The sequence below is a fragment of the Psammomys obesus genome, unplaced genomic scaffold (assembly GCF_907164565.1).
Source record: "Psammomys obesus unplaced genomic scaffold, mPsaObe1.curated_primary_1811, whole genome shotgun sequence".
In the NCBI taxonomy this organism is placed as follows: Eukaryota; Metazoa; Chordata; class Mammalia; order Rodentia; family Muridae; genus Psammomys; species Psammomys obesus.
The window spans coordinates 190451-214866 of NW_026594152.1; the positions used below are offsets into that span (position 1 = coordinate 190451).

The 24416-nt window shown below is 51.5% G+C and overlaps 1 protein-coding gene across 3 annotated transcripts; it reads right to left on the reverse strand.

The window, feature by feature from the left end:
* Window positions 1-1226: 1226 nt before the first annotated feature.
* On the reverse strand, window positions 1227-11753 carry Fam110a (family with sequence similarity 110 member A). 3 transcript variants are annotated; one of them, XM_055618034.1, is made up of 2 exons: window positions 11580-11753; window positions 1227-2768 (listed from the first exon to the last, which is right to left on the reverse strand). In XM_055618034.1, exon 2 carries the CDS (start codon window positions 2690-2692, stop codon window positions 1802-1804), a length of 891 nt encoding a protein of 296 aa, XP_055474009.1. In that variant the 5' UTR covers window positions 2693-2768; window positions 11580-11753; the 3' UTR covers window positions 1227-1801. The 3 variants fall into 3 exon arrangements, with proteins under 3 accessions (XP_055474009.1, XP_055474008.1, XP_055474010.1); XM_055618033.1 differs by having other exon boundaries at window positions 11568-11635; XM_055618035.1 differs by lacking the exon at window positions 11580-11753 and adding an exon at window positions 5588-5649.
* Between the last annotated feature and the right edge of the window lie 12663 nt (window positions 11754-24416).

The following is a 24416-nucleotide window of genomic DNA, read 5'->3' on the forward strand; positions in this document are numbered from 1 at the left end:
CGCCTCCTGAGTGCTGGGATTAAAGGCGTGCAACCACCACTACCTGGTTAGAACCCTAATTTCTTCACATGCAAAGTGCAGCCAGCTTACGTACCCACCAGGGCTCTGAGAGTCTCAGTCAGAGGCCAGCAGGGTACCCTGAGGGGTGGGGTGGTCTTTGGCACCTTTCGAGGCCTCACTATGCAAGGCTGGCCTGGATCTCTCCCCAGTCCCACTCCTTTTCCAGCATGGGAATTATGAAAACCCAACAGTGGTGGGTGCCTGCCCTCCTGTTCCTATCTCCATCTGCATCTTCAGTGGGCAGAACCTGCCCTCAGTTTACCCTTCTTTCTCTAAACTGCCCAGGACTTTGGGGGTTGGTGGTAAAGACAGCTGTGCTGACACAGATGTTTGTCAACAGCCGAGAGGAAATCTCTTTATACTTAAAACAAAACCAGCATCAGACCTGACACCAGCCCCCACCCCTCATGTTTCCTGTTTCTGAGGACTGGAGCCAAGGGAGGAAACATCCCAGGGTTCCCTCCCCGGAGAGGACAGTCAAGCCATCGCCCAGGACCCCTCTGCACACCCAGGGAGGCCTGCTGCTCCACCATATGGGAAAACTAACCCGGAAGACTAGACAACTGTGAGGCCACAGCACCCACAGTTAGCGGCTCTGCAGGGCTCAGGCTCTGGGAGACAGATCAGTTCAAAACCTCCCGAATATAAGACCCGTACCATCCAGCCCTCCGCTGAGGCACAGAAACAAGACTGTCCTGTCCATGGTCACCTGGGGTCACAGGCAAGGCCACCACTCTGGGCTGTTCTCTCTCAAGTCCCTCTTCCTCTAAGAACTCCCACGTCCAGCCCCAACTCTGTGGCCTGGTGACCTAGGGTCAGAGTTTCTCTTGCTGAACTTCCTTCCCTCAGCAACTCAGCAGGCTAGAAGAGGCCAAAGCTTTCTGGATGAGAGGCTCCACACCCCGGACAGCCTTGAGCCTATTCTGCCACTCTTGTGCCTCCTGGCTCTGGTGCCACTCACTGGCCATCTTCTCACCTATGGAGGAGGTAAGGACGCCTGCTGAGTAGTCTCAGGTGAGACCTGCCTGCACTGACACAGGCGAGCCACTGACCTCCTGCACACAAGACCTCGGGGGGGTCAACAGGCATTACACTCTGAAGGCCCTAACCCAAGACTTGTCACACTTCTTCCCCTGTGAACAGAGAAGAGTCTGGAGCCCCCAACCTTGAGAAACAAACATTTGTGTTTATTAACCAAAGGAAAGTCAGAGCAGCAGGCTTCTAGCCAGTCCCTTTTCCAGTCTACCCACCCAGGCCAACTGCTGAAGACCAGGAAGAATGATAGCCAGGACCAGCCCTCTCAACCTCCTCCCCAGGGTGAGTTTCCAGGAACCCAGGGCCCACTGGGTGAGGAACAGGAAGTCAACAAAGGAGGACAGAGAAGGAAGGAGGAAACAGAGCCCCGGGGCAGACAGACTCGGAAAAGCGCTTGATACCCAATTCAGTGGAAGGTAAGTGGCCCAAATCCAGCCTCACCAGAGGAACCAGGCAGAAGCACACTGGTGTCACAAACCTTGTTAGGAAATGGGGGAGGCCAAGGGCAACAGCAACCCTCTGCAGGTCAGTCCTTGCTTGCCAGAGGATGCTGGTCTAGGTCCTAAGTCTTGGTCTCTGCACCAAGTTTACCCAAGGAAGCTAGCTGCCTCTGAGTCTGCAGGAAGTCAGCCAGTGGATACAAGAAAGGACAAGGTGCCAACTGTCACTCCACGATGTCCTTCCGGTAAGCCTGAGTCCAGGAGGCCTAGCCCTCAGTGGCAGGAGGGTCACGTGCCTGCCGCAACCCATACAGCCACTTGATCACACGGGCATTGCGTTCAATCACTGACACCCCGTAGGGGACACGCTCCAGGGCCCGCTCCTCCACTGTAACAGAGCTGCGGTGCGAGCAGCCCCCTTCAGAGCTGCAAGGCCCGGCACTTGGTCCGGCGAGAGACACAATGTCCGAGCTAGTCCTTGCTAGGTGAGCCACCCCCAATCTTCGCGCTTCCTCTGGATCCAGGCCGCAGAAGTTAAAAAAGCGCTCAAGATCTGCAGCTGCTCTGGAAAAGCGCTCGCTCAGGTCCGACTTGGAGCGTTGCAGACCAGGGGGCCGCCCCGGGCTGGAAGTGGCAGTGGTGCCAGGTGATGGACAGGGCCGAGCAGGTGAGGCAGGCAGGGGACGAACGTCCACTCGGCGCACTGCGACCGTATTAGGCGGTGGACGAGGAGCAGTGGCTGGTGAGACCTTACGAGCAGATCCTTCTGCCCGCCCAGGCGTTCGGCTGGCCTCAGCTGGGGACACGGGACTATCACACAGGTTGATGAGGCTGCTAAGGATGTCGAGGTCCAGTTGGGGCCGGCGGCCAGGACAGGGCACAGCTCGGCGGCTGGGTGTGAGCACTGAGCTGCAAGGACCAGGGCTGAAGAGGGGCTGTCTGGCCAGCGGGGGCTGCACAGGCTCCTGACGGGTGTTGGCCACATGCACGCTCTTGACGTACTTGGCCTTATCGGCCTCCAGGCGTTCCACAGCGCTCGGCTTCCGGGCTCTCCCATCAGCTGGCTTTGGTAGCAGGTAGTTGGGGACCTTGGTTCGTAGGCGGAAAGGTAGGGAGGGAGCAGCAGGGGCTCCAGGGCTCAGCGTGTCCACAGGCATGGCCGTTACATACCCCGAGGGCAGAGGCGAGGAGACAGATACAGGGACAAAGTTGGCAGCTGGACGCCGGGCTCGACTGCAAGCAAGGAAAGAAGAGAGGCTGAGCACGGTCAGACAAAGGCTCGCCGGGATGCGAAGTCTGCGCTATTATAAAGTAAAAGGCACGCCCCGCCTCGCAAAGAGCCAATCACCAGGCAGAATGCACAGCTGTGGCCCCACCCACACCCTTTCCTTCCAACAGTGGGCGGGGGAACCACACAGCAGAGGAAGGGAGGAAAGAGGTAGAGAAGGCAAGTCCACTTTAGAGAGCAAAGCCCAGCATCCTCTCAACAGCCCCATTTAGGGATGGGGAAAATGAAACTCAAGAGAAGCAATGAACTTTCTTAAGCCACCTCTTACTTCCAGGAGAGGGGGTACCAGTGACCAGGCATTTGCGGTTGAATGACCACCATCCACATCCACTCTAACTGCACAGAGGGGCCAGATACCACCATCCTGCAACCAGCCCAGGCAGGAAGCGGCACAGTGCCAACCACCTGCCTGGACATGCCGGGCCCGCAAGGGGCATAAAAGCAAGAGCCTGCAAGGGAGGAGCAGAAAGTCCCTCACCTAGTCCAGACAAGGGTAGCTTCCAGGATATGTCTCAAAGGCACGGAGATCCAGGCATGTGACAGGAGTAAACAAGCACCGGCCCCAAACTATGCTGTGTTAAGGAACCGTCCAGGTCACAGCCCCACCAGCGCTATGTTGCGGCCAACCACCATGACGGTCAGTGAGCACAGGCTGCTAGGGCCCATGTCTTGGGTACTCAAGTGCCCCCATGGTTATCCAAGAGTCGGATGTCAGGTCATTCCAGGCATCAAGTCCACCAGTTTCCAAGGAAACAGGGTCAGAGAGTGCCACAGTTTTCCCCGCCACCCAGGCCCCTCCAGTATGCACAGGGTAAAACTCAAATGCCAAACCTTCTGGTCCATAAAGAGGGGGAGGGGATCCCCACAAGCATTTGCAGTTCAGGTCACTCAGCACCAGCTCCTGAGCCACACTAACCATGCTTCAAGTTCTCCACAGCTGCATGAGGCAGGGTGACTACCCCAAACAGCACTGACACAGAGTGTGCCCAGACACAGACAAGGACCCCCACTGTGTGCACCACACGCTCTTGTACCACCTCCAAGAACCTGTAACCATTTCAGCTGGGAAAACGTGGACCCTGAGAAGTGACCCCTGTCGGTCCCAGCGGAAATTCAAAAGGCTCCCATCACATCTAGCCTGAGCACATGAACGCCCATCACACACCACAGCTCCACATGCCACGCACACACAGTCTCTTCTCTCACTATAGTCAGGGTACCGTATAACTTACTGTGAGTATGGTTCTTTCATTCTTTGCTGTCCCTCACTCCCTAACATATCAGCTCCACGAGGGCACAGGTTTCGGCTGCTTTGTTCACCAAGTCTCAGCTTCATGGTGCGGCTCTCAACACACGCTAGATATTCCTCAAGGGTGTCCTAAACTGAAATGCCTATGGGAGTCAGCTGAGAACCAGCACACCAGTGAACTAAAGGCCCCCCACTGCGGGCAGGCAGGTCCAGGGTGAAGGGGAGTGTCCCTAGAGGTGGCCATCCAGAGAGCAGGCATTCTCTAGATTTGTAACTGTGACCAGACGCCAGCCCCAGTTTTAAGACTGGTGGTGCTGGGCAAGCGTGTCTGCAGATAGAGCTGCTCTCTTCAGCACCTATGGAAGCCTCAGTTCAGTGGTGGGGGTGGGGTGGGGAGGAGGGCTGCTCCAAAGGCTCAAGAGCCTGGGGGCAGGAAAGGAAGGCTGACCCCATTCAAGGAGAACCCCAGCTGACCTTGGGCAGGAAAGGTCTAGCCAGAAGAGCTGCCACAGAGCCCTGTCTAGGTAGTCAGACTCTGCCCCACCTCCCTAACCCCCACATCTGCTCTGCCACCGAAACCAGTCCAACCCGTTGGTGGTGGCAGAGGCAGCTCCCTCCCCGACATCACCTGGGAAAGAGGAAGGAGGTCAGGGGGGAAGGGCCAGGGCAGAAGCTCCCCCCACCTTCACCTTGCTTTTACACCCACCCCCTAGCCTTAGATAGATATGGGGTCAGGGACAAATGAGGGTTCCCAAGCCTGGCCAGGCAGCCACCAGGGTCCCCGTTCTCCCACCAACTCCTGGCTTGCACCTTGCACAAGAGGCAGCTCTTAACTGACTCTGTTCCCTTCCTTATCTGTTAAACCCAGTTAAAAATAGACCTCCCTGCGCCTTCGGGTCACCGCTGGAAAGATCAAACGGGTTCGGTTCGCAGCACCTGGAAAATGGGCAGCGCTCCAGAAACCAGGTTCGCTGTTATATAGTGAGGCTCTGACTGTGGAGTGAGCAGACCCCGCCCCCTCCGGGGGTCTCTAAGCCTAATCCAGAAGGGCAGATCCAGGCCCCAGCTGGGACGACGGAGACATCTGGGAGGGGCTGATCACAATGAGCCCGCGGACCCGCACCAACTCACGTCACAGGGGACCCTCCAAGAGGAAACTAGGGTCCGGGCCACCAAGTGAGATTTAACGTCTCCTCTGGGGTCTCTTCTCACCTCGGGCTTTCAAATGCTGCCACAAATGGTCCTAAATGCACCAACCCTGAGCCTTTCTGGTCATTGTTACAGAGCCTTACCCCAAGGCGCGGATCAGGACGCCAGGAAGGCCCCTAGTTTGATTTCGGCCCGTCCTCACTTGGAGGCAATTCTAGAGACTCGGGCGGCGAGCCTTGAGGTGGGCGAATGCTGTGTGACCCCCACGATCTGCTATCCCTCTCTGAGCAGGAGTTGGCCCACGTCTCGAATGCGGGAAGGCACAACCCCTACTGCGCCCCCCACCCCCCTGGCACCGCAACATACCTGGTTCCGCAAGCCGCCTCCTGCCAGCAGCCTGCACGCCTCCCGCCCACCTGGCTCAGGTAGCCGGCGTTTGCGCAATTTCCGGGGCCTGGCAGGTGAACCCGCCGGTGAGGGATCCTGCCAGGAACCGCGCCCCCTCTCATCCTAGCCGGAGCCTGCAAGGCCGGCAGCACGTTTGACGGAGTCGTGCGGGATTCTACTTGATGTTCACTGCCAGGCACGAGAAAGTGCCCTTCCTGAACATTTAATCTTTCCGTGATTAAACGGGGCATAGTGAGAACTACTGTGGTCTGGGTAGCCTTCCTATGAGGCAACTCCATTGTCATCCAAGTTGACGAATGGAAACCCCAGACAGGCCAGGCTGAGTCACTTGTCCAAAGTCAACCGGGGTGGGGGTAGGGGGAATCCAACCTGGGTACTTTCCCTCCCGCTACTTCACGCTACCCTATCCTCCTGCGTGCCAGCAGGTGGCCAGGGCACAGTCCCATGAACAAGAAGCGTGGGACCTTGGGGGACAGCCCACTGTGAGCTCTCAAGGCTTGAGGGTGCTGACTACAGCTCTGTGCCAGCTGGACAGCCACAGCAGGAGTGGCAAGAGATGGCCCGGCTAACGCTTGAACAGCAGGAGGCCAGCAATCTAAAACCCATTTTTAACACTGGGAGACTACAACCCTGCTGGGGGGTGCCTAGGAGGGCCCCACCTGTGCCCTCTGTCAGCCCAAGGCTTTTGTCACTTTCCAGGGTATTGTGAGGTTCAGGGGAAGGATAGCCATCAAGGCCTCAGACTCCAGCCCTGGCAAAGCCCTCCTATGGTACAGGAGGGGCTGGGGAGGAGGAGACAGGAAGTGGTTCCTGGCCACTTTCCTTCCCTCTGAGCACTGAAGGTCCCCCCCCCCCCAGTCCTGGATATTAATAGGGACAGGGAACAAGTGACCCACTATGGCCTGCCTGCTAGCTCACTGCCTGACCCTTCCAGGATAACAAAGGGACAGGCTTAGAACTTGTCTCAGGCACTGACACTGGGAACTACGAAGACTGCACTTGTCAAAGGTGAAGCCCAGGTGGTTTCTGCACATCTGTCTGCCACCAGACAGCGTTTGGAGCTTGTGGTTGTTGCCATTAGTGGAGGGTGAATGTTTGTGGTAATCAGGGTCTTGCAGTTTAGTACAGACCATTCTGGAACTCTCCATCCTCCTGCCTCAGCCATCCTTCTGGGATTAAATGTGTGCACCACCATGCCTAGCTCAAATTATATGTGAGCTCATTTCATTCTTATACCCACCTATGAGTAGACAAAGCGTCTGCCTTTGTGCCCATTCTACAGGTGAGAAAACTGAGGCACAGAGAAGTGCTGTTGCCTGTCTGAGATCACACAGTCAGGAAATGACAGAACTGGGATTTGAACCTAAGTTTGGACATGGGAAAGAGAGAAACAAGAGACAGAATATGCCTCCTGGGAAATTCCATAAGACCCCCAGCCAATTTGCTTAGGCTCCATAAGGCGCTGCCACCTATGGAAACATATCCAGCTGTGTTTGGGGCTACAGCTCCCTCAGCTATAACATGAAGTAACAGGGGCAGTGTCTTCCTAGCAGATCAGTCTTCACTACCGCTGTGCTAGCCCAGCCCCTGTGCAGCCCTGGTCTCTGCCCAGCTCTACCACCTCATCCACGGTGTCATTCTTGGCCTGGCCGCAAAGCCCTCCTGGCTAGTCCTTTACAAAGGTCTTCCCTGTCCTGGGGCCTTTGCACCAGCTAGAGCCTCTTCCCTCACTGTCTTCAACCCTTATTTCAAAGGTCATTTCCTCTGAGAGCCCTCCCTGTCTACCCTGTGAGGCCCCCACAGACCTTCTTGCCCCCTTTGCTCTCCTCCAAGCACCTCTGCTGATCTTGCCATCCCGAGTGTTCACTTATCTGTCATTCATTTCCTAGCTGCCCACTGCTGAGCCCCAGCACTCTGCCACATTGGCCCCCTCCCAGGAACAAATAAGAGAAAACATCGATGATCCGAGAGGCTGAAGGAGGCGCAGGCCAGCATCAAGATATACACATCAAACACACACAGGAGACAAGAAGGAAGGGAGGGGCGCAGTAAAGAAGGAGCACAGAAGGGCCCCTGTGTCCCCAGCACACCTACCGCACAGAACATTTGACAAGATCTTGGTGATCAGCTGACTGACTGGCCATGTCCCCCTTGTAATTACTAATTAGCTGGGGGCAGGGGAGACCAGGATCCCTGAGTGCCAAGTCTCCCCTAGGCTACCACATTACTCTTTCCTTCCCACATGCAGCCCTCTCTCAGCCTTTTATCACCCTGCTCCAGCCTGGATACTTCCAGCCATCCCCTGTTCTTCCTCCAAAGATGCAGAGCCAAAATCTTCAGGACTCTGGCCCACCCCACCTAAACCGCTGCTGCAGGAAACTTCTCCATATCTCAGTTTAATCCACTATAAAACAGGCCCAAGGCAGGACAGCTGCCATCAGAGTGAGAGCTGTGATGGTGATGGACACGCTCCTCCAGGGCTGAGCTCTGGGGAAGGCCTCCACCAGCATGCTGCAAGGACCAGAGCAGCGGTGTGGGGACAGCTGAAAGTTCAGTCACTTGAAGCAACATTCCCACAAAGAAAACAAGCCAGGCACGCTGGCGCATACCTTAATCTCAGCAGTCAGGAGGCTGAGGCAGGAGGATTATGAGTTTGAAGCCAGCCTGGGACACACACACACACACACACACACACACACACACACACACTTTCTAAAGAGCCAATGAATTTAAGGAAATACAAATAAAAACCACAGCAACACAGTGTCCCACCCATTAACGTAGATCCTATCCAAAGCACACTATTAAGGCATCAAGTGTCAGTGAGAGGTGCAGCTTTAGAACCCCCTGCAGCAGGGAAGAGAGGGAAAAGCACAACACGCCAGTTCCTTGAAGTGAGTGACCAGAACCAACACCAAAAGAACCGCGCTTCTAAAGACTCCTCTCAAAGGACCAAGAGCGTGCATGCCATCAGAAAGCCTCACGATGAAACCCCAGCAGCATTGGTCACCCAGCCAAAATGTGGGTGCAACCCATCATCGAATGAATGGGTGAAGAAACATAAGACACATGACCGGTAAGTTATCCGGCCTTTAAGAGGGAAAGCTGACCGACAGCTGCATCAGGAGGGAAACGGAAGAGTCAGGCTGAGTACAGTGAGCGAAATACAGTGAGGCAGACACTGCTTCTACGAACATCGAGTCAAAACTCTAGGACCAGGGGGGAGTGGAAGCTGCCAGGAAAGGGTAAGCTTGAGGGTGCGAAATGACTTTGTTGAGTGTGGAGTTTTTGTACACTTCCAAGTGATGAAGTTGGGGTCAGAGAGATGGCTTGGAGTAAAAGTGCTTGCCATACAAGCCTGGTGACGTGAGTTCAATCCTCCGGCCTCACCGTGGAAGAACTGACTCTTTAAGTGTCCTCTGACTTCTATATGCCTGTTGTAGCATATGCATTCATGGAGTAAAAGCAGTAACTCCATAAAGGTAAGGGAAATCCCGGCTCTTACTGGAAAGGAACTCAGCAAGGGCGAGTGCCCTAAGCCGGAACAGCTGTGTGTCCCCTCTTTCCCTTCTATCCTTTCCTCAGGAAAAGGTGGGATTTCTCGGGTTGATCATTTTAGGACACTCTGCACCTCCCCACCTGCTTCTCCGCCCTTTCAAAGGAAACCTGGAATAGGCTTGGTAGATAGGGAGGCCTTTGGCTGCTGCAGAGGAGGATCAAGAAGGCTCCAGGCAGTGGGGTAGCGCCAGCCCAGCTGTCCAGGTCAGACACCCTACTGGCCATTCTCCAGGGCAGGCCAGGTTCCAAGCTATTTCTGGAGTTTTCACCAGGATCGTGCCCTGGCCTGCCCAGGAGTCAGCTTTGCTCAGAGTAGCTTTGCACAAACCTCAGGGAGGGAGTTGTGAGTGGGCCACCATGGGAGGGGCGTGGGTGTGGAGGCCTAGGGCAGTGAGCTCCTTCCTGAACGAGGCTCTGACACATTCCTCCACTAATTCAAACTTTGGGGACTCAGTTTGTACCCCGACAAAATGGAAACAAAGGCAGGTCTGCAGTGGCAGAGAGAGAGAGAGGAAAGAGAGAATCTAACAAGCAAAGCCTTAGGGAAGAGCCTGACACACAGGATGGGAAGGTGAAGCTTGACTTAGACCTGTGGCCACGCCCACTTCCGGTCCTCCAGTATCTTCTGCCTCCTTCGGCCCAGGCTCGAAGGCACTGTTTTGCACCTCAGCTCAGAATTCGGAAACTTTCCCAAAGTCACACAGCCAGTGACAAATCACAGGCAGGGCAGTGACCTCATAACTTTCTGTCGATGTAATCACTATGTCTGTGGCTTTGGGCTGACCCACAGTCAAGGCTTGGGCTGGCAAAGCACTCTGTGCTGTGTGTGTCATTTCCCACCCAGCTTCTCTGCTCAGTAATCTGTGTTCCTCTTGGTACCACATCACCTAAGGTGTTGTGGATGATTTCCCATCAGCACCTGCTGATGGCCACCCTGCGCCTGTCCTGCTTGCTACAAGCCACTGCAGCATCTCAGCACCTGTCATTTTGTCCGTAGCTGGATGGGGAAGTGGGGTGGGGGGTCATAACAGTGATGCCTGTGCTTGCCAGAGTCCGCCTGAGCTGACACCACCCCGCTCCACCCCCACCCCCAGCGCAATACACGGCAAATGGTCAACAGATGTTGGATTTGATCCTCTTGATTCCGGAAGTTTCGGGCACCCTGACACTTTGTGGCCTGTTAAGCATCTCACCTGCCTGACACATTCCAACGGGGAAGATAATAAACCGCCTAATAAGATAGCTAGTGCACAACACGGAGCTGACGCCACTGAGAAAAACAAGGCGTTCAGGGGAAAGGCCAGGCCACAGGAAGCTGGACAGTGGGGAAGGAACAAATGAAGCGGCAGGCCTAGTGAAGTTGGTGGAACGCTGGTTTAGCACACACGAAGCCCTCGGTTCCGTCCTGAAAATGGCATAAAACTGGTGTGGCAGTGGCCCAAGCTTGTTCATCAGAGGAGGCAGATTTAGGAGGATGGGGAGTTCAAGACCAGCCTGGTATACATAGTAAGCCTGAGGCCAGCTTAAACCACACAAGAGTTTGGGGTGGGAGGCATGACACAAGGACAGACAGATGGACAAACATAGACTGCCCCAGAGCCAGAGCTGAGGTGCAGAAGATGAGCAGTTCCCTTTCGAGGAGATCCTCCAGCAAACCCCAGATTCCCTATGTCAAGGACTGACTCCCACATAGTTAAGTCTGTGACTTTGAGAAATGGGCTCAACTTCTCAGAACCTCAGTTTCCCCACCCACAAAAGGAGACTAACAACAGCAACTTGGGAAAGGGGAGCAGAATCTAGCCTAAATTAGATGATCCACTTGGGAGGGGCTGACACCCCCCTCCACCAAACATTCAGTAACCAGCAACCCTGGCTTAGAGGTTGACCTCCCACACACACACACAGACACACACACACACACAAGCACATACCACACACAGGAGCAGACTCCCAGGAGGCCCACATGACTTCCAGGGCCTTTGGATCTGCTGTACTCCCGAATCTAATCTGCCCCTAGGAAGGCCTTCTGAGAGGGGAGCAATGGGATTCAGGAGCCCTTATGCAGAAAAGTTGCCAATGGGGAAGGAAAGGCATATGTCCTGAAGGGGAACTCCACTGACGGGTGGGGCAGGAGTAGCCTAGCCCTGTGATCCCCGGAGCCACCGCCTCCCAATAAACCCCTGAGAGACCCGCAGGGGCCCTCTGCCCTCTCGTGATCTGCCTGGAGTCGGGGCTGCAAGGTGAGACGAGGAAAGCCTGGATCCTCTGCTGGCCCCTGGGCTGGACACTAGACAAGAACCCTCTGTCGTCGGCCCCCTGTGCTGAGACGCTTGCCTGGGTTGGTGCGTGGACCCTGCCCCGGGTCCCTCCGCCCCCTTACCCGGGTGCTCACCAGCAGCTAGCGCCCGCGGAACCCCGCTCCTCGCCGGCTGCCGAGGCTGACAGCTGGAGTGCGTGGTTCCCGCACAGGCTGCCGCCGCGTAGAGAGACCCTTCCGAGCGGGAGGCCACAGCTGTCCCACGATCCCGTCGGGAGACGGTCCCCAGAGCCCGGAGGAAAGGGAAGTGAGCACGCCGGCCCCGTCGCCGCAATGGTTCGCCCCGGACTTCCTGATTGGCCCGTCGCTTCCGTTCGAACGGCGCGCCACCCCTGTTGCCAGGCGACCTCAGGAGCGGCAGATGCGGGCCCCACGGTAGCTGCTGGGAGCCCAGCTGGCCTCCCCGCCTTCCGGCTGCCCCGGCGCTGTGCCTAGTGCATTCCCTTTTTTCTCCTCTCTTCCAGCTGCTATTTCCTCGGTCCCCAGCTGCAAGATTTACTAGTCCCAAATTTGTTTGGTTTTGCACAAGCTCTAGTCCCAACATTCTTGGCTTTTGAGGCCTGACCTTGACATAGAGCTACCCCAGCCTCCCTAGTGCCAGGATTACACACATATACCACATCTGGCTTTCTTTTCACTTTTTTTATTTTGAGACAGGGTCTCACTAAGTTGACCAGGCAGATCTTAAATTCACTGCTGTAGTCCAAACTTGCTATCCACCTGCCTCAGCCTACCCAAGAGTTGGTATTACATGCCTGGTCACCAAGCTGGGCCCTACCTCCAGCTCTGCAGCCACCTCTGCGTGATTTCCCATAAGCCTCTGCTCTCTCTCTGTTCTCCTGACACAGTATGTCAGTTTTCAAACGTGCACACCAGTTGTTCCAACAATCCTTATCAAAAGCAGGTCAATTATAGTGTAAAAGTCCATCCTGGGAGGAAGCTAAATTGAGCTTTGTACATGATTCTTGTCAGTACTCCTGACAAAACTCTGAGGTAAGTTATTTCCACTTTCTGGTTAGAAATATTATGCAGTAACTTAAAATGAGCAGTAAAATAACATTTAAAAATAATGGAGGAATGCTAAGGAAGTGTTGCATTTTAAACATGTTTCAAAGTATTCTATATAGCACAAATAGATATCAAATACATAGCCATACTATTCGTATAATAAACATTCTATTTATAACAACAGCAGCTATTTCCTTCTACATTAAATATAATACTTTTATTCATTCTTTGAAAAATTTTATGCATAGATACAATGTATTTTGATCCTGTTTGCCTCATCCATCTTCTCCTAACTCCTCCTATATCCCTTCTCACTCCCTCCCTTTGTTTTTTTATAAGCCAAGTCCAATCTGCTGCCCATCTATTCATGAGTGTAGGACCACCCCCCAGACCATGATCAAACTGCCAAGAGCTGGATCCTTAAAAAGACTGACTTTCCTTCCCCGGAAGCATTCAACTGTACATAGCTCCTCAGCTAGGAGTAGGGGCTCATGAGCCCCTCCCGCTTTGTGCTGAAATGTTAACGAGCTTGACCGTGTGCAGGCTACCACAGCTGCTGTGGTTCACAAGCATCGTGGCCGTGAAGTACCCAGAAGGCTCTGTTTGGCCTGGTCCTTTCCGACCTCTGGCTGTACACTCTTTCTGTCCCCTCTTCCTCGATTTGCTACAGCTCTCACATGTCTATCTGAGCACTCCATTGACGCTTGTTCTCGGTGAATCTCTGCTGCCATCCATTGCACAACGAAGCTTCTCTGATGAGGTCTGGACGCTGCACTAATCTTATCGGTATAGAGATATGAATGTAGGGGGCAGTTTGTCCATTTAGCAAGCTCCCCAGCCATGGGTTCTTGGCCAGAGTGGCAATACCATGCATATATAGTGTCCTGTGGAACTGGACTGAAATCCAACCCGAGAGCTGTTGGCTACGCCCACTGCGTTTGTGCCACTATCACACTCAGGCCATGCCAGTCACTGCTGCAGCTCAGGGGCTTCACATCTAGGTAAGACTACTGATGTCTTTTCTTTCCCAGCCACCTGCGCCCAGTGTCTGGCGCTATGAGAGCTGGCCTGCAGGGAGGGTGCTTCCTGGCAGCGTTTAATTTGTTATTCACGCTTTTACAAATTCTGTAAATTTCTAACTCTTAAACTGTCAAGGGAAAACTTTTTTTAAACTTCTGTTTGTGTGTATGTCTGTGTGATGTGTTCATACGTGTGTGTTTAGTACACACATATGTGTACGCAGAGAGACCAGAAGAGGAATTTGGATCTCTCTCTGCCTCTGTCTTTCTGTCTCTGAGATAGGGTAGGGTCTCTCTAACTGCACTTTTGGCTACTTTATTGGGTTCTTTTTCCTGCCTCCCTATCATCCCATCCCTTCCATCCACCCAACACTAGGTAAGAGAACAGGAATAAGATGCTTGGGGCTGAAGAGATACATAGTATCATTTGCCCTTCCCGGGGATCCAGGTTCAAATCCCAGAAGCTACACGGGGGCTCACACTGTCAGTAACTCCAGTTCCAGGGGATCTGATATTCTCTCCTGGCCTTGTGACGTACGGACATATACACAAACAAAACACCCATATACATTTTGGGAGGGATTCAAGGCAGGATTTCTCTGTGTAGTACTGGCTGTCCTGGAACTAGCTCGCAGACCAAGCTGGCCTTGAAATCAAAGATATGCCTGCCTCTGCCTCCTGACTACTGGGCATGATCCACCACCACCCAGCAATCCATATGCATTTTTAAAAAAGTATAATATTCTCCCAAATAGTCCTCTGGGACACAAATTCTAGTGGGGAGAGAGTTTCTGTACAAAATGAAGCTGAGACAGTAGATCATATTGGGAGACTGATCAACTGTATCAATTTCTTGGGGCTCTTACTCTGCACCTGGCCTGAGTTTATGTTTGTATTGAGTATTCTCTTCTCTAGTTAAAAGAGAAGGACGAGAACAAGGGCCTCTTAAGAAAGAAAAAATTCCTGGAATACAGGTGTAATGGCAGCAGATGAAAAATTCCCCAAGACAATGACCCACATGGAATAACAACAGTGAGGCCCTTCAAGGCCACACCATCATAAGATGAGTTGAGTATCTGGATCTTTGGATATGAAAAAAAAAAGTCTTTACTATACAACAGGGGAAAGAAGAGGGTCACGAATTGTTCCCAGAAAGACTGAAGGTTCAGATTAGAAAGTACTCAGGATTAGGCACAGACAAGCCTTTGGGACAAGGGCTGCTAAAATTACATTTGGTAACTAACATCTGGCCAGACACAGCAGGAAAGTTACAGAAGACTAGGGGGTGGAAGGTCAGAAACTTGAGAAGTTGAAACCCAAAAGGCATATGTAATAAAGGAGGAAGAAAAGCAACAATAATATCAGTTAAAAACAAACCTAGCAGTAGAGCAGGACCCAGGAACTAAAGTTTCCTGTCATCAGACAGAGGACTCCTGCCACAGTTTTCTTCTCTGTTGCTGTGATAGAACACAGACCAAAATCAATGTTGGGGAGTGTTTGCTTGACTTGTAGGTCACAGTCCATCGCTGGTGAATGTCAGGGCAGGAACTGCAGCAGAGACGGAGGATGATCGCTGCTAACTGGCCTGTTTTTCATGGCTTGCTGCTTGCTTTCCTATCCAGCCCAGGAGTACCTGCCCAGGGGGACACCACGCACAGTGGGCTGTGCCCTCACACATCAATCATTAATTCCAAACCTGCTCCACAGATTTGCCTACAGGCCAATCTGATGGAGACACCTCTTCCCAGATGACTTTAGTTTATGTCAAGTTGACAAAACAGGACCAAAAAAAAGGAAAACAAACCAAAACTATTGCAACCCCCAGTAGAACTGGGGCAGAGAAAAATTCCGGAGAGAAAAGAGAAAACAATGTTACAAATGTGAGATGAAGGGACATTTCAAGGGGGATGTAACAAAAAAGAACAGGAAGTAACCCCCCTTGTGACCTCTGTTGCACATCTAATTTGGCTTCAACTCTTGTTTAGGGAAATGGAATAAGAAACAGGTAAAAGAAAGAATTGACCAGAAGTTTGTAAATATGAGGTTATAATTTTGGTAACAGGTGTTTAAAACAAAATAGAATAGAGAGTACTTTAGATAAGGGTGAATTTTGTATGATAAAATGGTTTTGTCCTAAGAATGAAAAATAAGAAATGAGGGCAAAACCATGAAAGCATAGAGCCAGGTCATAGAAGGTCTGAGCAGGCAGTTTTACAAAGCCCAAGGGGCGGGACTTAGGATGACATACGTCTGATGATCAAAGACTCTGAGTGGTTAAAAGCTCCAAGGCTGTGCTGATCTACTCACGGCAAGGTTTACCACAACACGCATGAATGTCTGCTGGAGAGAATCACTTGCGTTTTTGCTAACTTTGCTAGGATTTAACTTCTTGGGGAAATGGGAGTCATAACCAAAATCAAGATTCATTTAAAGCTGTCTAGTTTGTTTTGTCTCATCCTAACCTTGATGCTACACAGAAGCAGAATTTCATGAGGAGAAAAGCCACCTTCTGGGGGTCAACTACCAAGGCCCAGAAGCCTACACCAATGAGGACAGAAGGGTCAAAAGAGGACAGCCTCTTGTCCTCCAAGGTTAACCAAGACCCGGGCCTAAGGGGACCCCTCTGATAAGTCACTTGTCCTCTTGGTCAAAAAGGCCACAAAATCTCCAGAGATTGAACTCCAAACAGTATCCATAGGAGGGGAGGGGAGTCACTGGGCACCCCAGGCTATGCGTTAGCATTGTTTAGTCTACAATTGCTGAAGGTGTGTGTGTGTGGCAAGTCTGACTTGCCAATGGATAAGCAAGAAGATGAAAAAAAAGTAATTGTATGAGATACCTCAGAATCTGAGACCCTGAGTTTCCAGGGAGACACCACAGAAATGTAGGTCGAATGAAATATTTATCGGTTATTGTAAACCACTTAGCTAATTGCATGGAACCTTTCCCTCTCCCTGCAGCTAACCGTATGATGAAGATACTTTTAGAACCCATAGAAAATACCAAGACAGATGAAGCAGAAACCATCTTACTGCCACTGTTCTAAACGAGCTGGTTGCAAGTTAACTGGGACTGTCACGCTCCTTGGCTCCCTTCCTCCTCAGGTGAAGTTGAGAGAATGAGTAAGATCCTTAAATCACAAATTACTGAGGTAATTTCAGGGTCTCATTGCCTTGGGTTAAGAGTCTGCCTACAGCTTTTGCTTAGAATCTGTACATCCCTCAGAAGGAACTTGGACAGTCCTGTATGGATTGCCCCACCTGGGAAGGACCTTCCCACATGGAAACTATATGCTGGGCCTCTCTTTCACGTTGATTTCTCTTAGATGACAATACCTTCCTACCCTGGCCCCACAATTCTAAAATCCACCTCATCCTTTCCAGCCTGGGGACTGAACGGTGATAAAAATCTAGAAAGAGAACCAATTGGAACTGAACTGGGAAGGGCCCTTTGGGGTGATGTTAGCCAGGGAAACCAAGGTCTGGAATGGCTGAGGGAAGCTGGACACATTACGCCCGAGAAAAGAAGACAGCAGAGTCCAGGAAAATCAGTGAATCTTACCACAAGGAGACCTTTTAAAATTAAAATTCAGAAAAAAAAACTGGCTTTAGCCTTTTTCATTATGGGGAAAAATTGTGGGAAACTTAGTGATTGGTATAAGTAAAACAACCTTTGCACTAACTGTTAAGTTTGGTGCACTGCTGGCCACACCCTGTTGAAACTAGAAAATCATCGTGCTAGGGTTGACAAAAAGGCACGGTTAGTAGAAATGTAATATTTAAAGCACACTATAGTGTAGGCACTATTTTTTAAACTCTGTTTTATTTGGGGTTCCTTAATGCCTCTACTTCCCTTCCAATCCCCCAACCCTAGGTAGGAGAGAAAAAAGGTTAGAAGAGACAGGGATGCAGCTGTCTTTAGACTTAGTTCCAGCTGGTTATGGTCGTTGGGTTCTTTGGGAAAATACCAATCTCAGTCTTCAGGATATCTAGCAGTCCAGCAACAGCAAATGGCAAAAGCAGCAGGATGAACCAGAGAGTATAAATACCAGAGCCCAGAGAGATGCTCTGGTATTTATACCCTCCCAGAGTCCTCAGAGAAACTATCTCCAGCTGTCAAAGACCACACCCCTCTCCCAGCCGCAGACGGCTGTTATCAGCTGTGGACAAACTAAGTGAAGCTCCACATCCCACATTTGGGATTAAAACAAAAACATAACATAACTAGGTCTTTTAAGAAACCAAAACTTCCGCAACACTATGGAGGTTGGAACTGGGGTGAGGGGAGCAGTGAGGGGAGGGTTGGGGTGGGTTGAATATTGTCAGTGCCTTAAATAAGAGCGGCTGTTACACCTGCCCAGCCAGGGGACCAGAAATGTGGGTGGGTTTGTTCCACTCCAATGGACCTCAGTGGCCCTAGGGATAAAATGCACGGCCTTCCTTTTCAGAATGAGACAGCCTGGGGAAAGCCATCTTGTAAATCTCTTTCTTCTCTGTTCCCCACCACCTAGGGGCTGAGGCACACACCCTAGGATTATCTGACCTCCCTTGTTAAGAACCAGTTACGGCTCCTGCCTTGCAAGGTGAGGGGAGAAATAAGAATTCTTGGGAAATGTGTCTGGATGTAAGGGCCTCTGTGCCTTTGAGGATGCGACATGCGCTAGCCTGTGTGTTGCCAAGGGAGCAGTTGGTGGTATTCTGTAGGACCAGTAATGATCCTTTTCACCAGCCAATTGGAGTGGAACCTGTGCTCCGGTCCACTTGTCTAGCCCTTGAACTATTGCATATTGTCTCACTGAGAAGGGATGCTTCTGACTCCAGAAGAGCAATTTGACACTCATTTAGCATGCCAAGAGGAGTCGCTGATGAGTTTAAGGCTGGGAATCAAATAGCAGGGCTTGAGTTAGTGCTACTTTGGGCAGCCACTATAAATTAAAATATAGACAGAAAAGAATACAGACTGGACCTATTACATGTACTGGAACCAACAAGGATTTGTAAGTTACACTTGGAACTCTATCAAGGGTATAAATGACTGATTGGATGCCACCAACAGGATGACATGTAAAAACAGGCTTAGACCCAGACAGGATGTTAGCAGAAGAAGGTGGAGTCTGTGTGATGACAGGGGGCAGGATCGTACTTTCCTTCTTGATAATATGGCTCCCGATGATGCGATTGTAAGGGCGCTTGGTGCGCTGTCTAATCAGTTACTAAACCTCAGAAGTAAACGGCCTTGTTTGGAAAATGGAAAGGGGTAATAACGTCAGTTCTCACCTCCCTTGACTGCAGCTGGGGTTGTGTGATCCTCTGAGTGTGAGGGTTCATCCAAAGACTAATTGAAAACAGCTGTATTCTGCAGCGCTCCCATATCATCACACCAAACTCGTATGTTCCTGGAGAGTTGTTTTGGAACAGGAAAGCCGGACAATATTGACTGAATTGGAAGAAAAGAGAAGTGCAAACAAGGGGGAAGTGGTGGGGAATACAAACAAAGCCTACTGTCTCCTCTATCAAAGCAGTGAATGAGACAAAATTTTATTTCAGAAAATAAAGGAGGAGAAATCCAAATTCCTCCAGGGTCGGCACTTCCTGGAATCAAAATATGTGCCTGTTTCATTTCTTCCTAGAAACTGCACCACTCTGTGTGAGTCAATCATCCCACGGTAACATTTGTCAAGTCGACCGTGAAGATTACCCATCACTGTATCTTACCCATCAATGTATCCTCTATTTACAAATAAACATTGCTTTCCAGGATATTCTTACGGAAAGAAAGAAAGAAAGAAAGAAAGAAAGAAAGAAAGAAAGAAAGAAAGAAAGAAAGAAAGAAAGAAAGAAAATGAACTGAGCGAAAGTTCCAGAGGTCAACCTCTGTAGATCCTCAAGCACAATCCGTTTGTTTTTTGATGCAGGACTCTCTTTTTATGAAGGTGCTTGGGATTGAACTCAGGTCCTTGTGCTTGCCTCAAAGCACTAACCAACTGAGCTGCCTCGCCAGACCTCAGTTGTTAACAGCTCAGTGAGTGTTCCTCCAACCACTAATCACAGCTAAGTTAAAAACAGAGCAGAAGAGAAGCCTGTGGTCCTCAGCTGGTCAGACAGCTGCAGGATCAACAATAAATACAAGTAACTGGGTGCCTTCCTGGCCCAAAGCTGACAGAAGGGAAAAGGTAAATTCAGGTGATAAAGGCAGATAGCTGTCTGATACACCTGACGTGAGTTAGGGGACACACAGTACAGCCTTTGACAGACTACAGAGTTAAACCAACAATACGAGAGATGGAGTGAACGGCTTTAACAGATACGGACCCCAGCTCTTTCCCTCCCCTCCCGGTTGCCCTCCTTGCCTTCCTGCAGCGCTACTACTGCCCTTTCCCGAAGTCTGCTTTCATCAAAGGCCCCCTCATCATTTCTTCTGGTCTCTGTTTGGCTCTTTGGAAAGTTTCAGTAGGGGAGGCATCCTGCACCTGAGATCTCTCCTGCCCTGCCCTGCCCTGCCCTGCCCTGCCCTGCCCTGCCCTACCCTGCTTTACCCTGCCCTGCCCTGCTTTACCCTTCCCTGCCCTGCCCAAGTACCAGGGTGAATCTCCTGATCTCTGCTAATAAGGCTATAAGCCAATAGCTTGGTCACATGACCATGGGACTGGTGAATGGGGCAGCAGAGCTCTTAAGGTTACTTTCTGAAGGTAAAATCTGCAGTCTGGACAATGGTCAGTACCACTGATATGGATGTGGAGTTGAAACCTATGTATTCAGAAGATGCAGTGTGTGGCCGTATAGGTGTGGGACCTAGGAGGCCTATCTTGCTCTTCTGATAAGGCTGTTAATCCCACCATGAAAGTCCCATCCTCATGACCTCATCCAACCCTAATCATCTCCTATAGGACCTATCTCAAAGTATCATCATGCTGGGCAGTTAAGGCCTTGCCATAGGAACTTAGGAGGATAGGAACATGGGAAGAGCTGATTTGTACATAGGATTATGCAAAGCAGCTATTGGGTGCCTGTCTGGATCTCCTCAAACTCTAGCTGAGGACATGCATGTGTGCTGGAGCCGGCTAAGCCAAGACAGAATGATTCATGTTTCCCAGCAAACAGTCCTTGGGGAGAGGAGGCACAGGCTGGCAGCTGAGGGGTACAGGAGAAACAGGAACAAACGGATCTGAGCATCTCAAGAGAGCTGGTCCCATCAGCTCCCCACTGGGACTATCGTGTTGCAAAGACAGAAATGAAGTTTGAATTTTTAAGTCCAAGAGTTTTATTATTTATTTAGGATTTGTTTCTATTGGGCTAGAGGGATGGCTCAGCCACTTAGAGCACTGGCTGCTCTTGCAAGAGGATGCAGGTTCGGTTCCTAGAACCCACACGTAACTCCAGGTTCAGGGGCTACAACGACTTCTTCTAGCCTTGGAGGCGTGCTGTGCACAGGTGTGCGTGCAGGCGAAGCACCCATGCTCGTAAAATAAAATTACAAGTTGAATGTCTTTTATTTATGCAGCTGTGTCTTCCTGTATGCATGCTATATGTATGCGTGCCTGGGGAGACCCAAAGAGGACATTGCATCCCTTGGAGATGAGAATACAGGCAGTCGTGTATTGCCTGATGTAGGTGCTAAGAACTGAACTCAGGTCCTCTGGGAAAGCAGCAAGTGCTCTGAACCTCTCCCCAGCCCAGGCCCGTGAGTTTTAAATATAGAAAGTATGGAATCCTAGCCAGGTAGTAGTGGCAAAGGCAGAGGCAGGTGGATCTCTGAGTTCTGAGTTCAAGTCCAGCCAGATCCAGAGTGAGTTCCAGGTCAGCCAGGGCTACAAAGGGGAAGTCTATCTCTAGAAAAACAACAACAACATCAACAACAAAGTACAGAATCCTTAAACTTATCTTGATTTAAATCCCAAGACCCCAGCACCTTAGACCCTTACATCACAAACCCGGACAGCTGAAATGATCCTCCAGTCACCAGCCCACACTGGTGAGAGGATTAAGAGATGGAGACAGGAATAGAGGGGATCCAAAAATGAACCCAGTGAGTCCCCAAGGTGGGGGAGGGAAAGGTGTGCATTGCCTGTGGGGCAGCTCACTCTCCAGAGCATTCTGTGAGGATGGAACACACTATCTGTCCACACAGGGAAGAGCTGCATTGTAGATACCATATTTTTAAATGTATTTTTGTTTCTTTTTTAAAAAATGCATTTTTAAGGTGAACGGTACATGCGCTCAAACTCACTAGCTTTGCAGTGTTCCTGCATAAGTTTTGGCCAAAATCTAAGGCCACCTGTCATCTTAGTTAGGGTTACTATTGCTGTGACAGAACACCAGAACCAAAGCCACTTTGAGGAGGAAAGGGTTTATTTGGCTTACACTCCCACATCCTAGTCATCACTGAAGGAACTTCAACGGGACAGGAACCCGGAGGCAGGAGCTGATGCAGAGGCCATAGAGGGGTGCTGCTTACTGGCTTGTTCCTCAGCCTTCTTTCTTGTAGCACCCAGGACCCCCAGCCCAGGGAGGGCCCCCTCTTCTATCAATCACTGATTACGACCATGTCCTACAGACTTGCCTATAGACTGATCTGATGGAGGCATGTTCTCATTTGAAGTTCCCTCCTCTCAGGTGACTCTAGCTCCTGTCAAGTTGATGTAAAACTGCCCAGCGCACCTAGGAAAGCTCTAACACCTGGGCTACCTCACCAGCCCACCCCTGTATTTTTAAACTGTGGCAGATGATATTTAGTTTTCCACTTATAGAGCTTCCAGAATTAATTAAATTGAATCTACTCAAGTAAAGCAGAGCTAAGATCAACTGACAAACCTTTATTTCACCATCAGAGCTGGTGGATCCTGGGTATGGTGATCATAAGCCACTCACATCTGGGAGAGCCACACTTCGGGGATGTCAAGGAACATAAGGGGTGGGGGTGGCCCTGCCTGGGTACATAGAGCAGGTGGCCAAAGCAGGAGGGGACAGATGGCATGGGCTGGAAGGAGAGGCTTGTGTCTCCCTAGGGCTGTGTCAGAAGGCTCTCCCCTTCCCCATCCTCTCTCCACACCAGGGGAGAGGTTGCGGTCAGAGCCTGCCCTGACAGATGGCATTTGCAAAGGAAGGGGGCCAGGAGGGAACAGTGTCCCTAGTCTGCAAACCTCTCACGAAAGAAAACTGTTTTGTCCCTTAGGCCCCTCCCTAACCCCAGATGGCAGGGCCAGCCAGGAGGAAGAAACACAAGGAAAGGGGACAGTAGCCCCTTCCCATCTGAAATTCACTGCCTAGGGACAGAACCTTTGTAGAAGCCTGACCCCTGAGACCTTGGACCCCAGACAAAGCAGCAGGCCTTTCAACTTGAGCCAGGCCCTTCCGTGACACATGCTAATCAGACCCAAGAGAGCCTGGCTCTGCATACTGCCTTGGGCTTGCAGTGCAGAAGGGCACAGGCCTGAGGACACCTCAGCCCCCTGGCCCAGACTCCCCTGCACTGTCCTGCCTGGACACTGCCCCTTAGGGCCTGCCTCCAGCCCAGACTCCTCCCTATTAGTCTCCAGCACAGGCAGGCTCTAGTTCACCATCTGCTCCCGGCCCTAAACCTCCCATTGTCCTCTGCAGCTCCTCCCTGCCTCTCCTTCACACTTCAACAGTTGGCAGTGAAGTCCCTAACACTTTTAGGAGCTCAGTGGGTCCTCACAGCATGAATAACACTGTGCTCCCTTACCTTCCCGTCTTCTTCATTGTCCCAACCTCCTGTGCCCCATGCACGGGTCTAGCCTGCTCCTCCCTGCCTATAATGCAGCCCAGCACATGGTGGGCACTCCACAAATAGCCGTAAGGGAAGCAACGGGCTGCAGAGGAGGCAGGAGCCAAACACCCATGCCTAATGCCAGAGAGGCAGATATCTCCACTGAGAAGGCAGCGGCATGAGAGGCAGACACCCCACCTGCTCCCTCAACAAACGCGTGTGCTCCTGCTCTGCTGGGCTGAGCTGCGACTGTCACCCTTAGCTGTCCTGCCCCAAATGTCCATATTCGCACCCAAGGCAGGAAGGGTTCCCCGGGCCAGGAGAACCCTGTGAGGCCTGGAGGAGAGGATCATTCTGAGGAGCCTGACCAGTGGGAGGGGGTCAGGGTAGGGATCTGCCCTGAGCAATGATTTCTCCCTTTTCTGAGCAAAAGCAGAACAGCGGGTGGGGGGAAGGGCTCTTTCAAATCCTGTGACGTGGTGTGAAGACAGTTTAAGGTTGCCCCTCTGACCTCATCTCCCTGTGAGGGTTGGAACAGGCTCCGCCCACAGGTCGCACTGTGTCAAGTTCACCACTGCAGCTGGAGCAAACCCCTTGTCAACTAGAACAAGAACTGTCGCTTGAGGGACAATGGGAGGTGAGTTGTGTTGGTTGCTATTCAGTACAATGGTGTCAAAGCTGCGGGCAAAGGTGTCCGATCAAAGCTCTAACTCACAGAAAGAGCTCCAGGAGGAGACAACACAGGCCTGGCAGGTGCTGATGGATGTGCGCTTCTCAACATTACTGGTGTCCTGTGGGCCTGAAAGGATCCTAATACAACCTAACCATGTTGATTGAAAGACAGACATCTTGGCTGGTTCTGGGTAACGACTAGACTCAATAGGAAAAGACAAGAGGAGACTGAGAAAGGTAGGAAGAAGTTTCTGCATAAACACACCAGCCCTGTCTCCAGGATGCCGCAGCCCTGGGCTTCCCTCCCTGCCTGTGGCCTTTTCCCCTGGGACCCCTGAATCTCCATCCTGGAGGTGGCATTTGGTGCTCTGAGGGGCTCAATCCAAATCATCCCCTCACATATATCAAACTGAGCTAGAAAAAGGCTCCAGCTCGGCTGTTCCCAGGCCCTGGAGACAAAGCGGCACTGCACTGCGTGAGCTGGGGA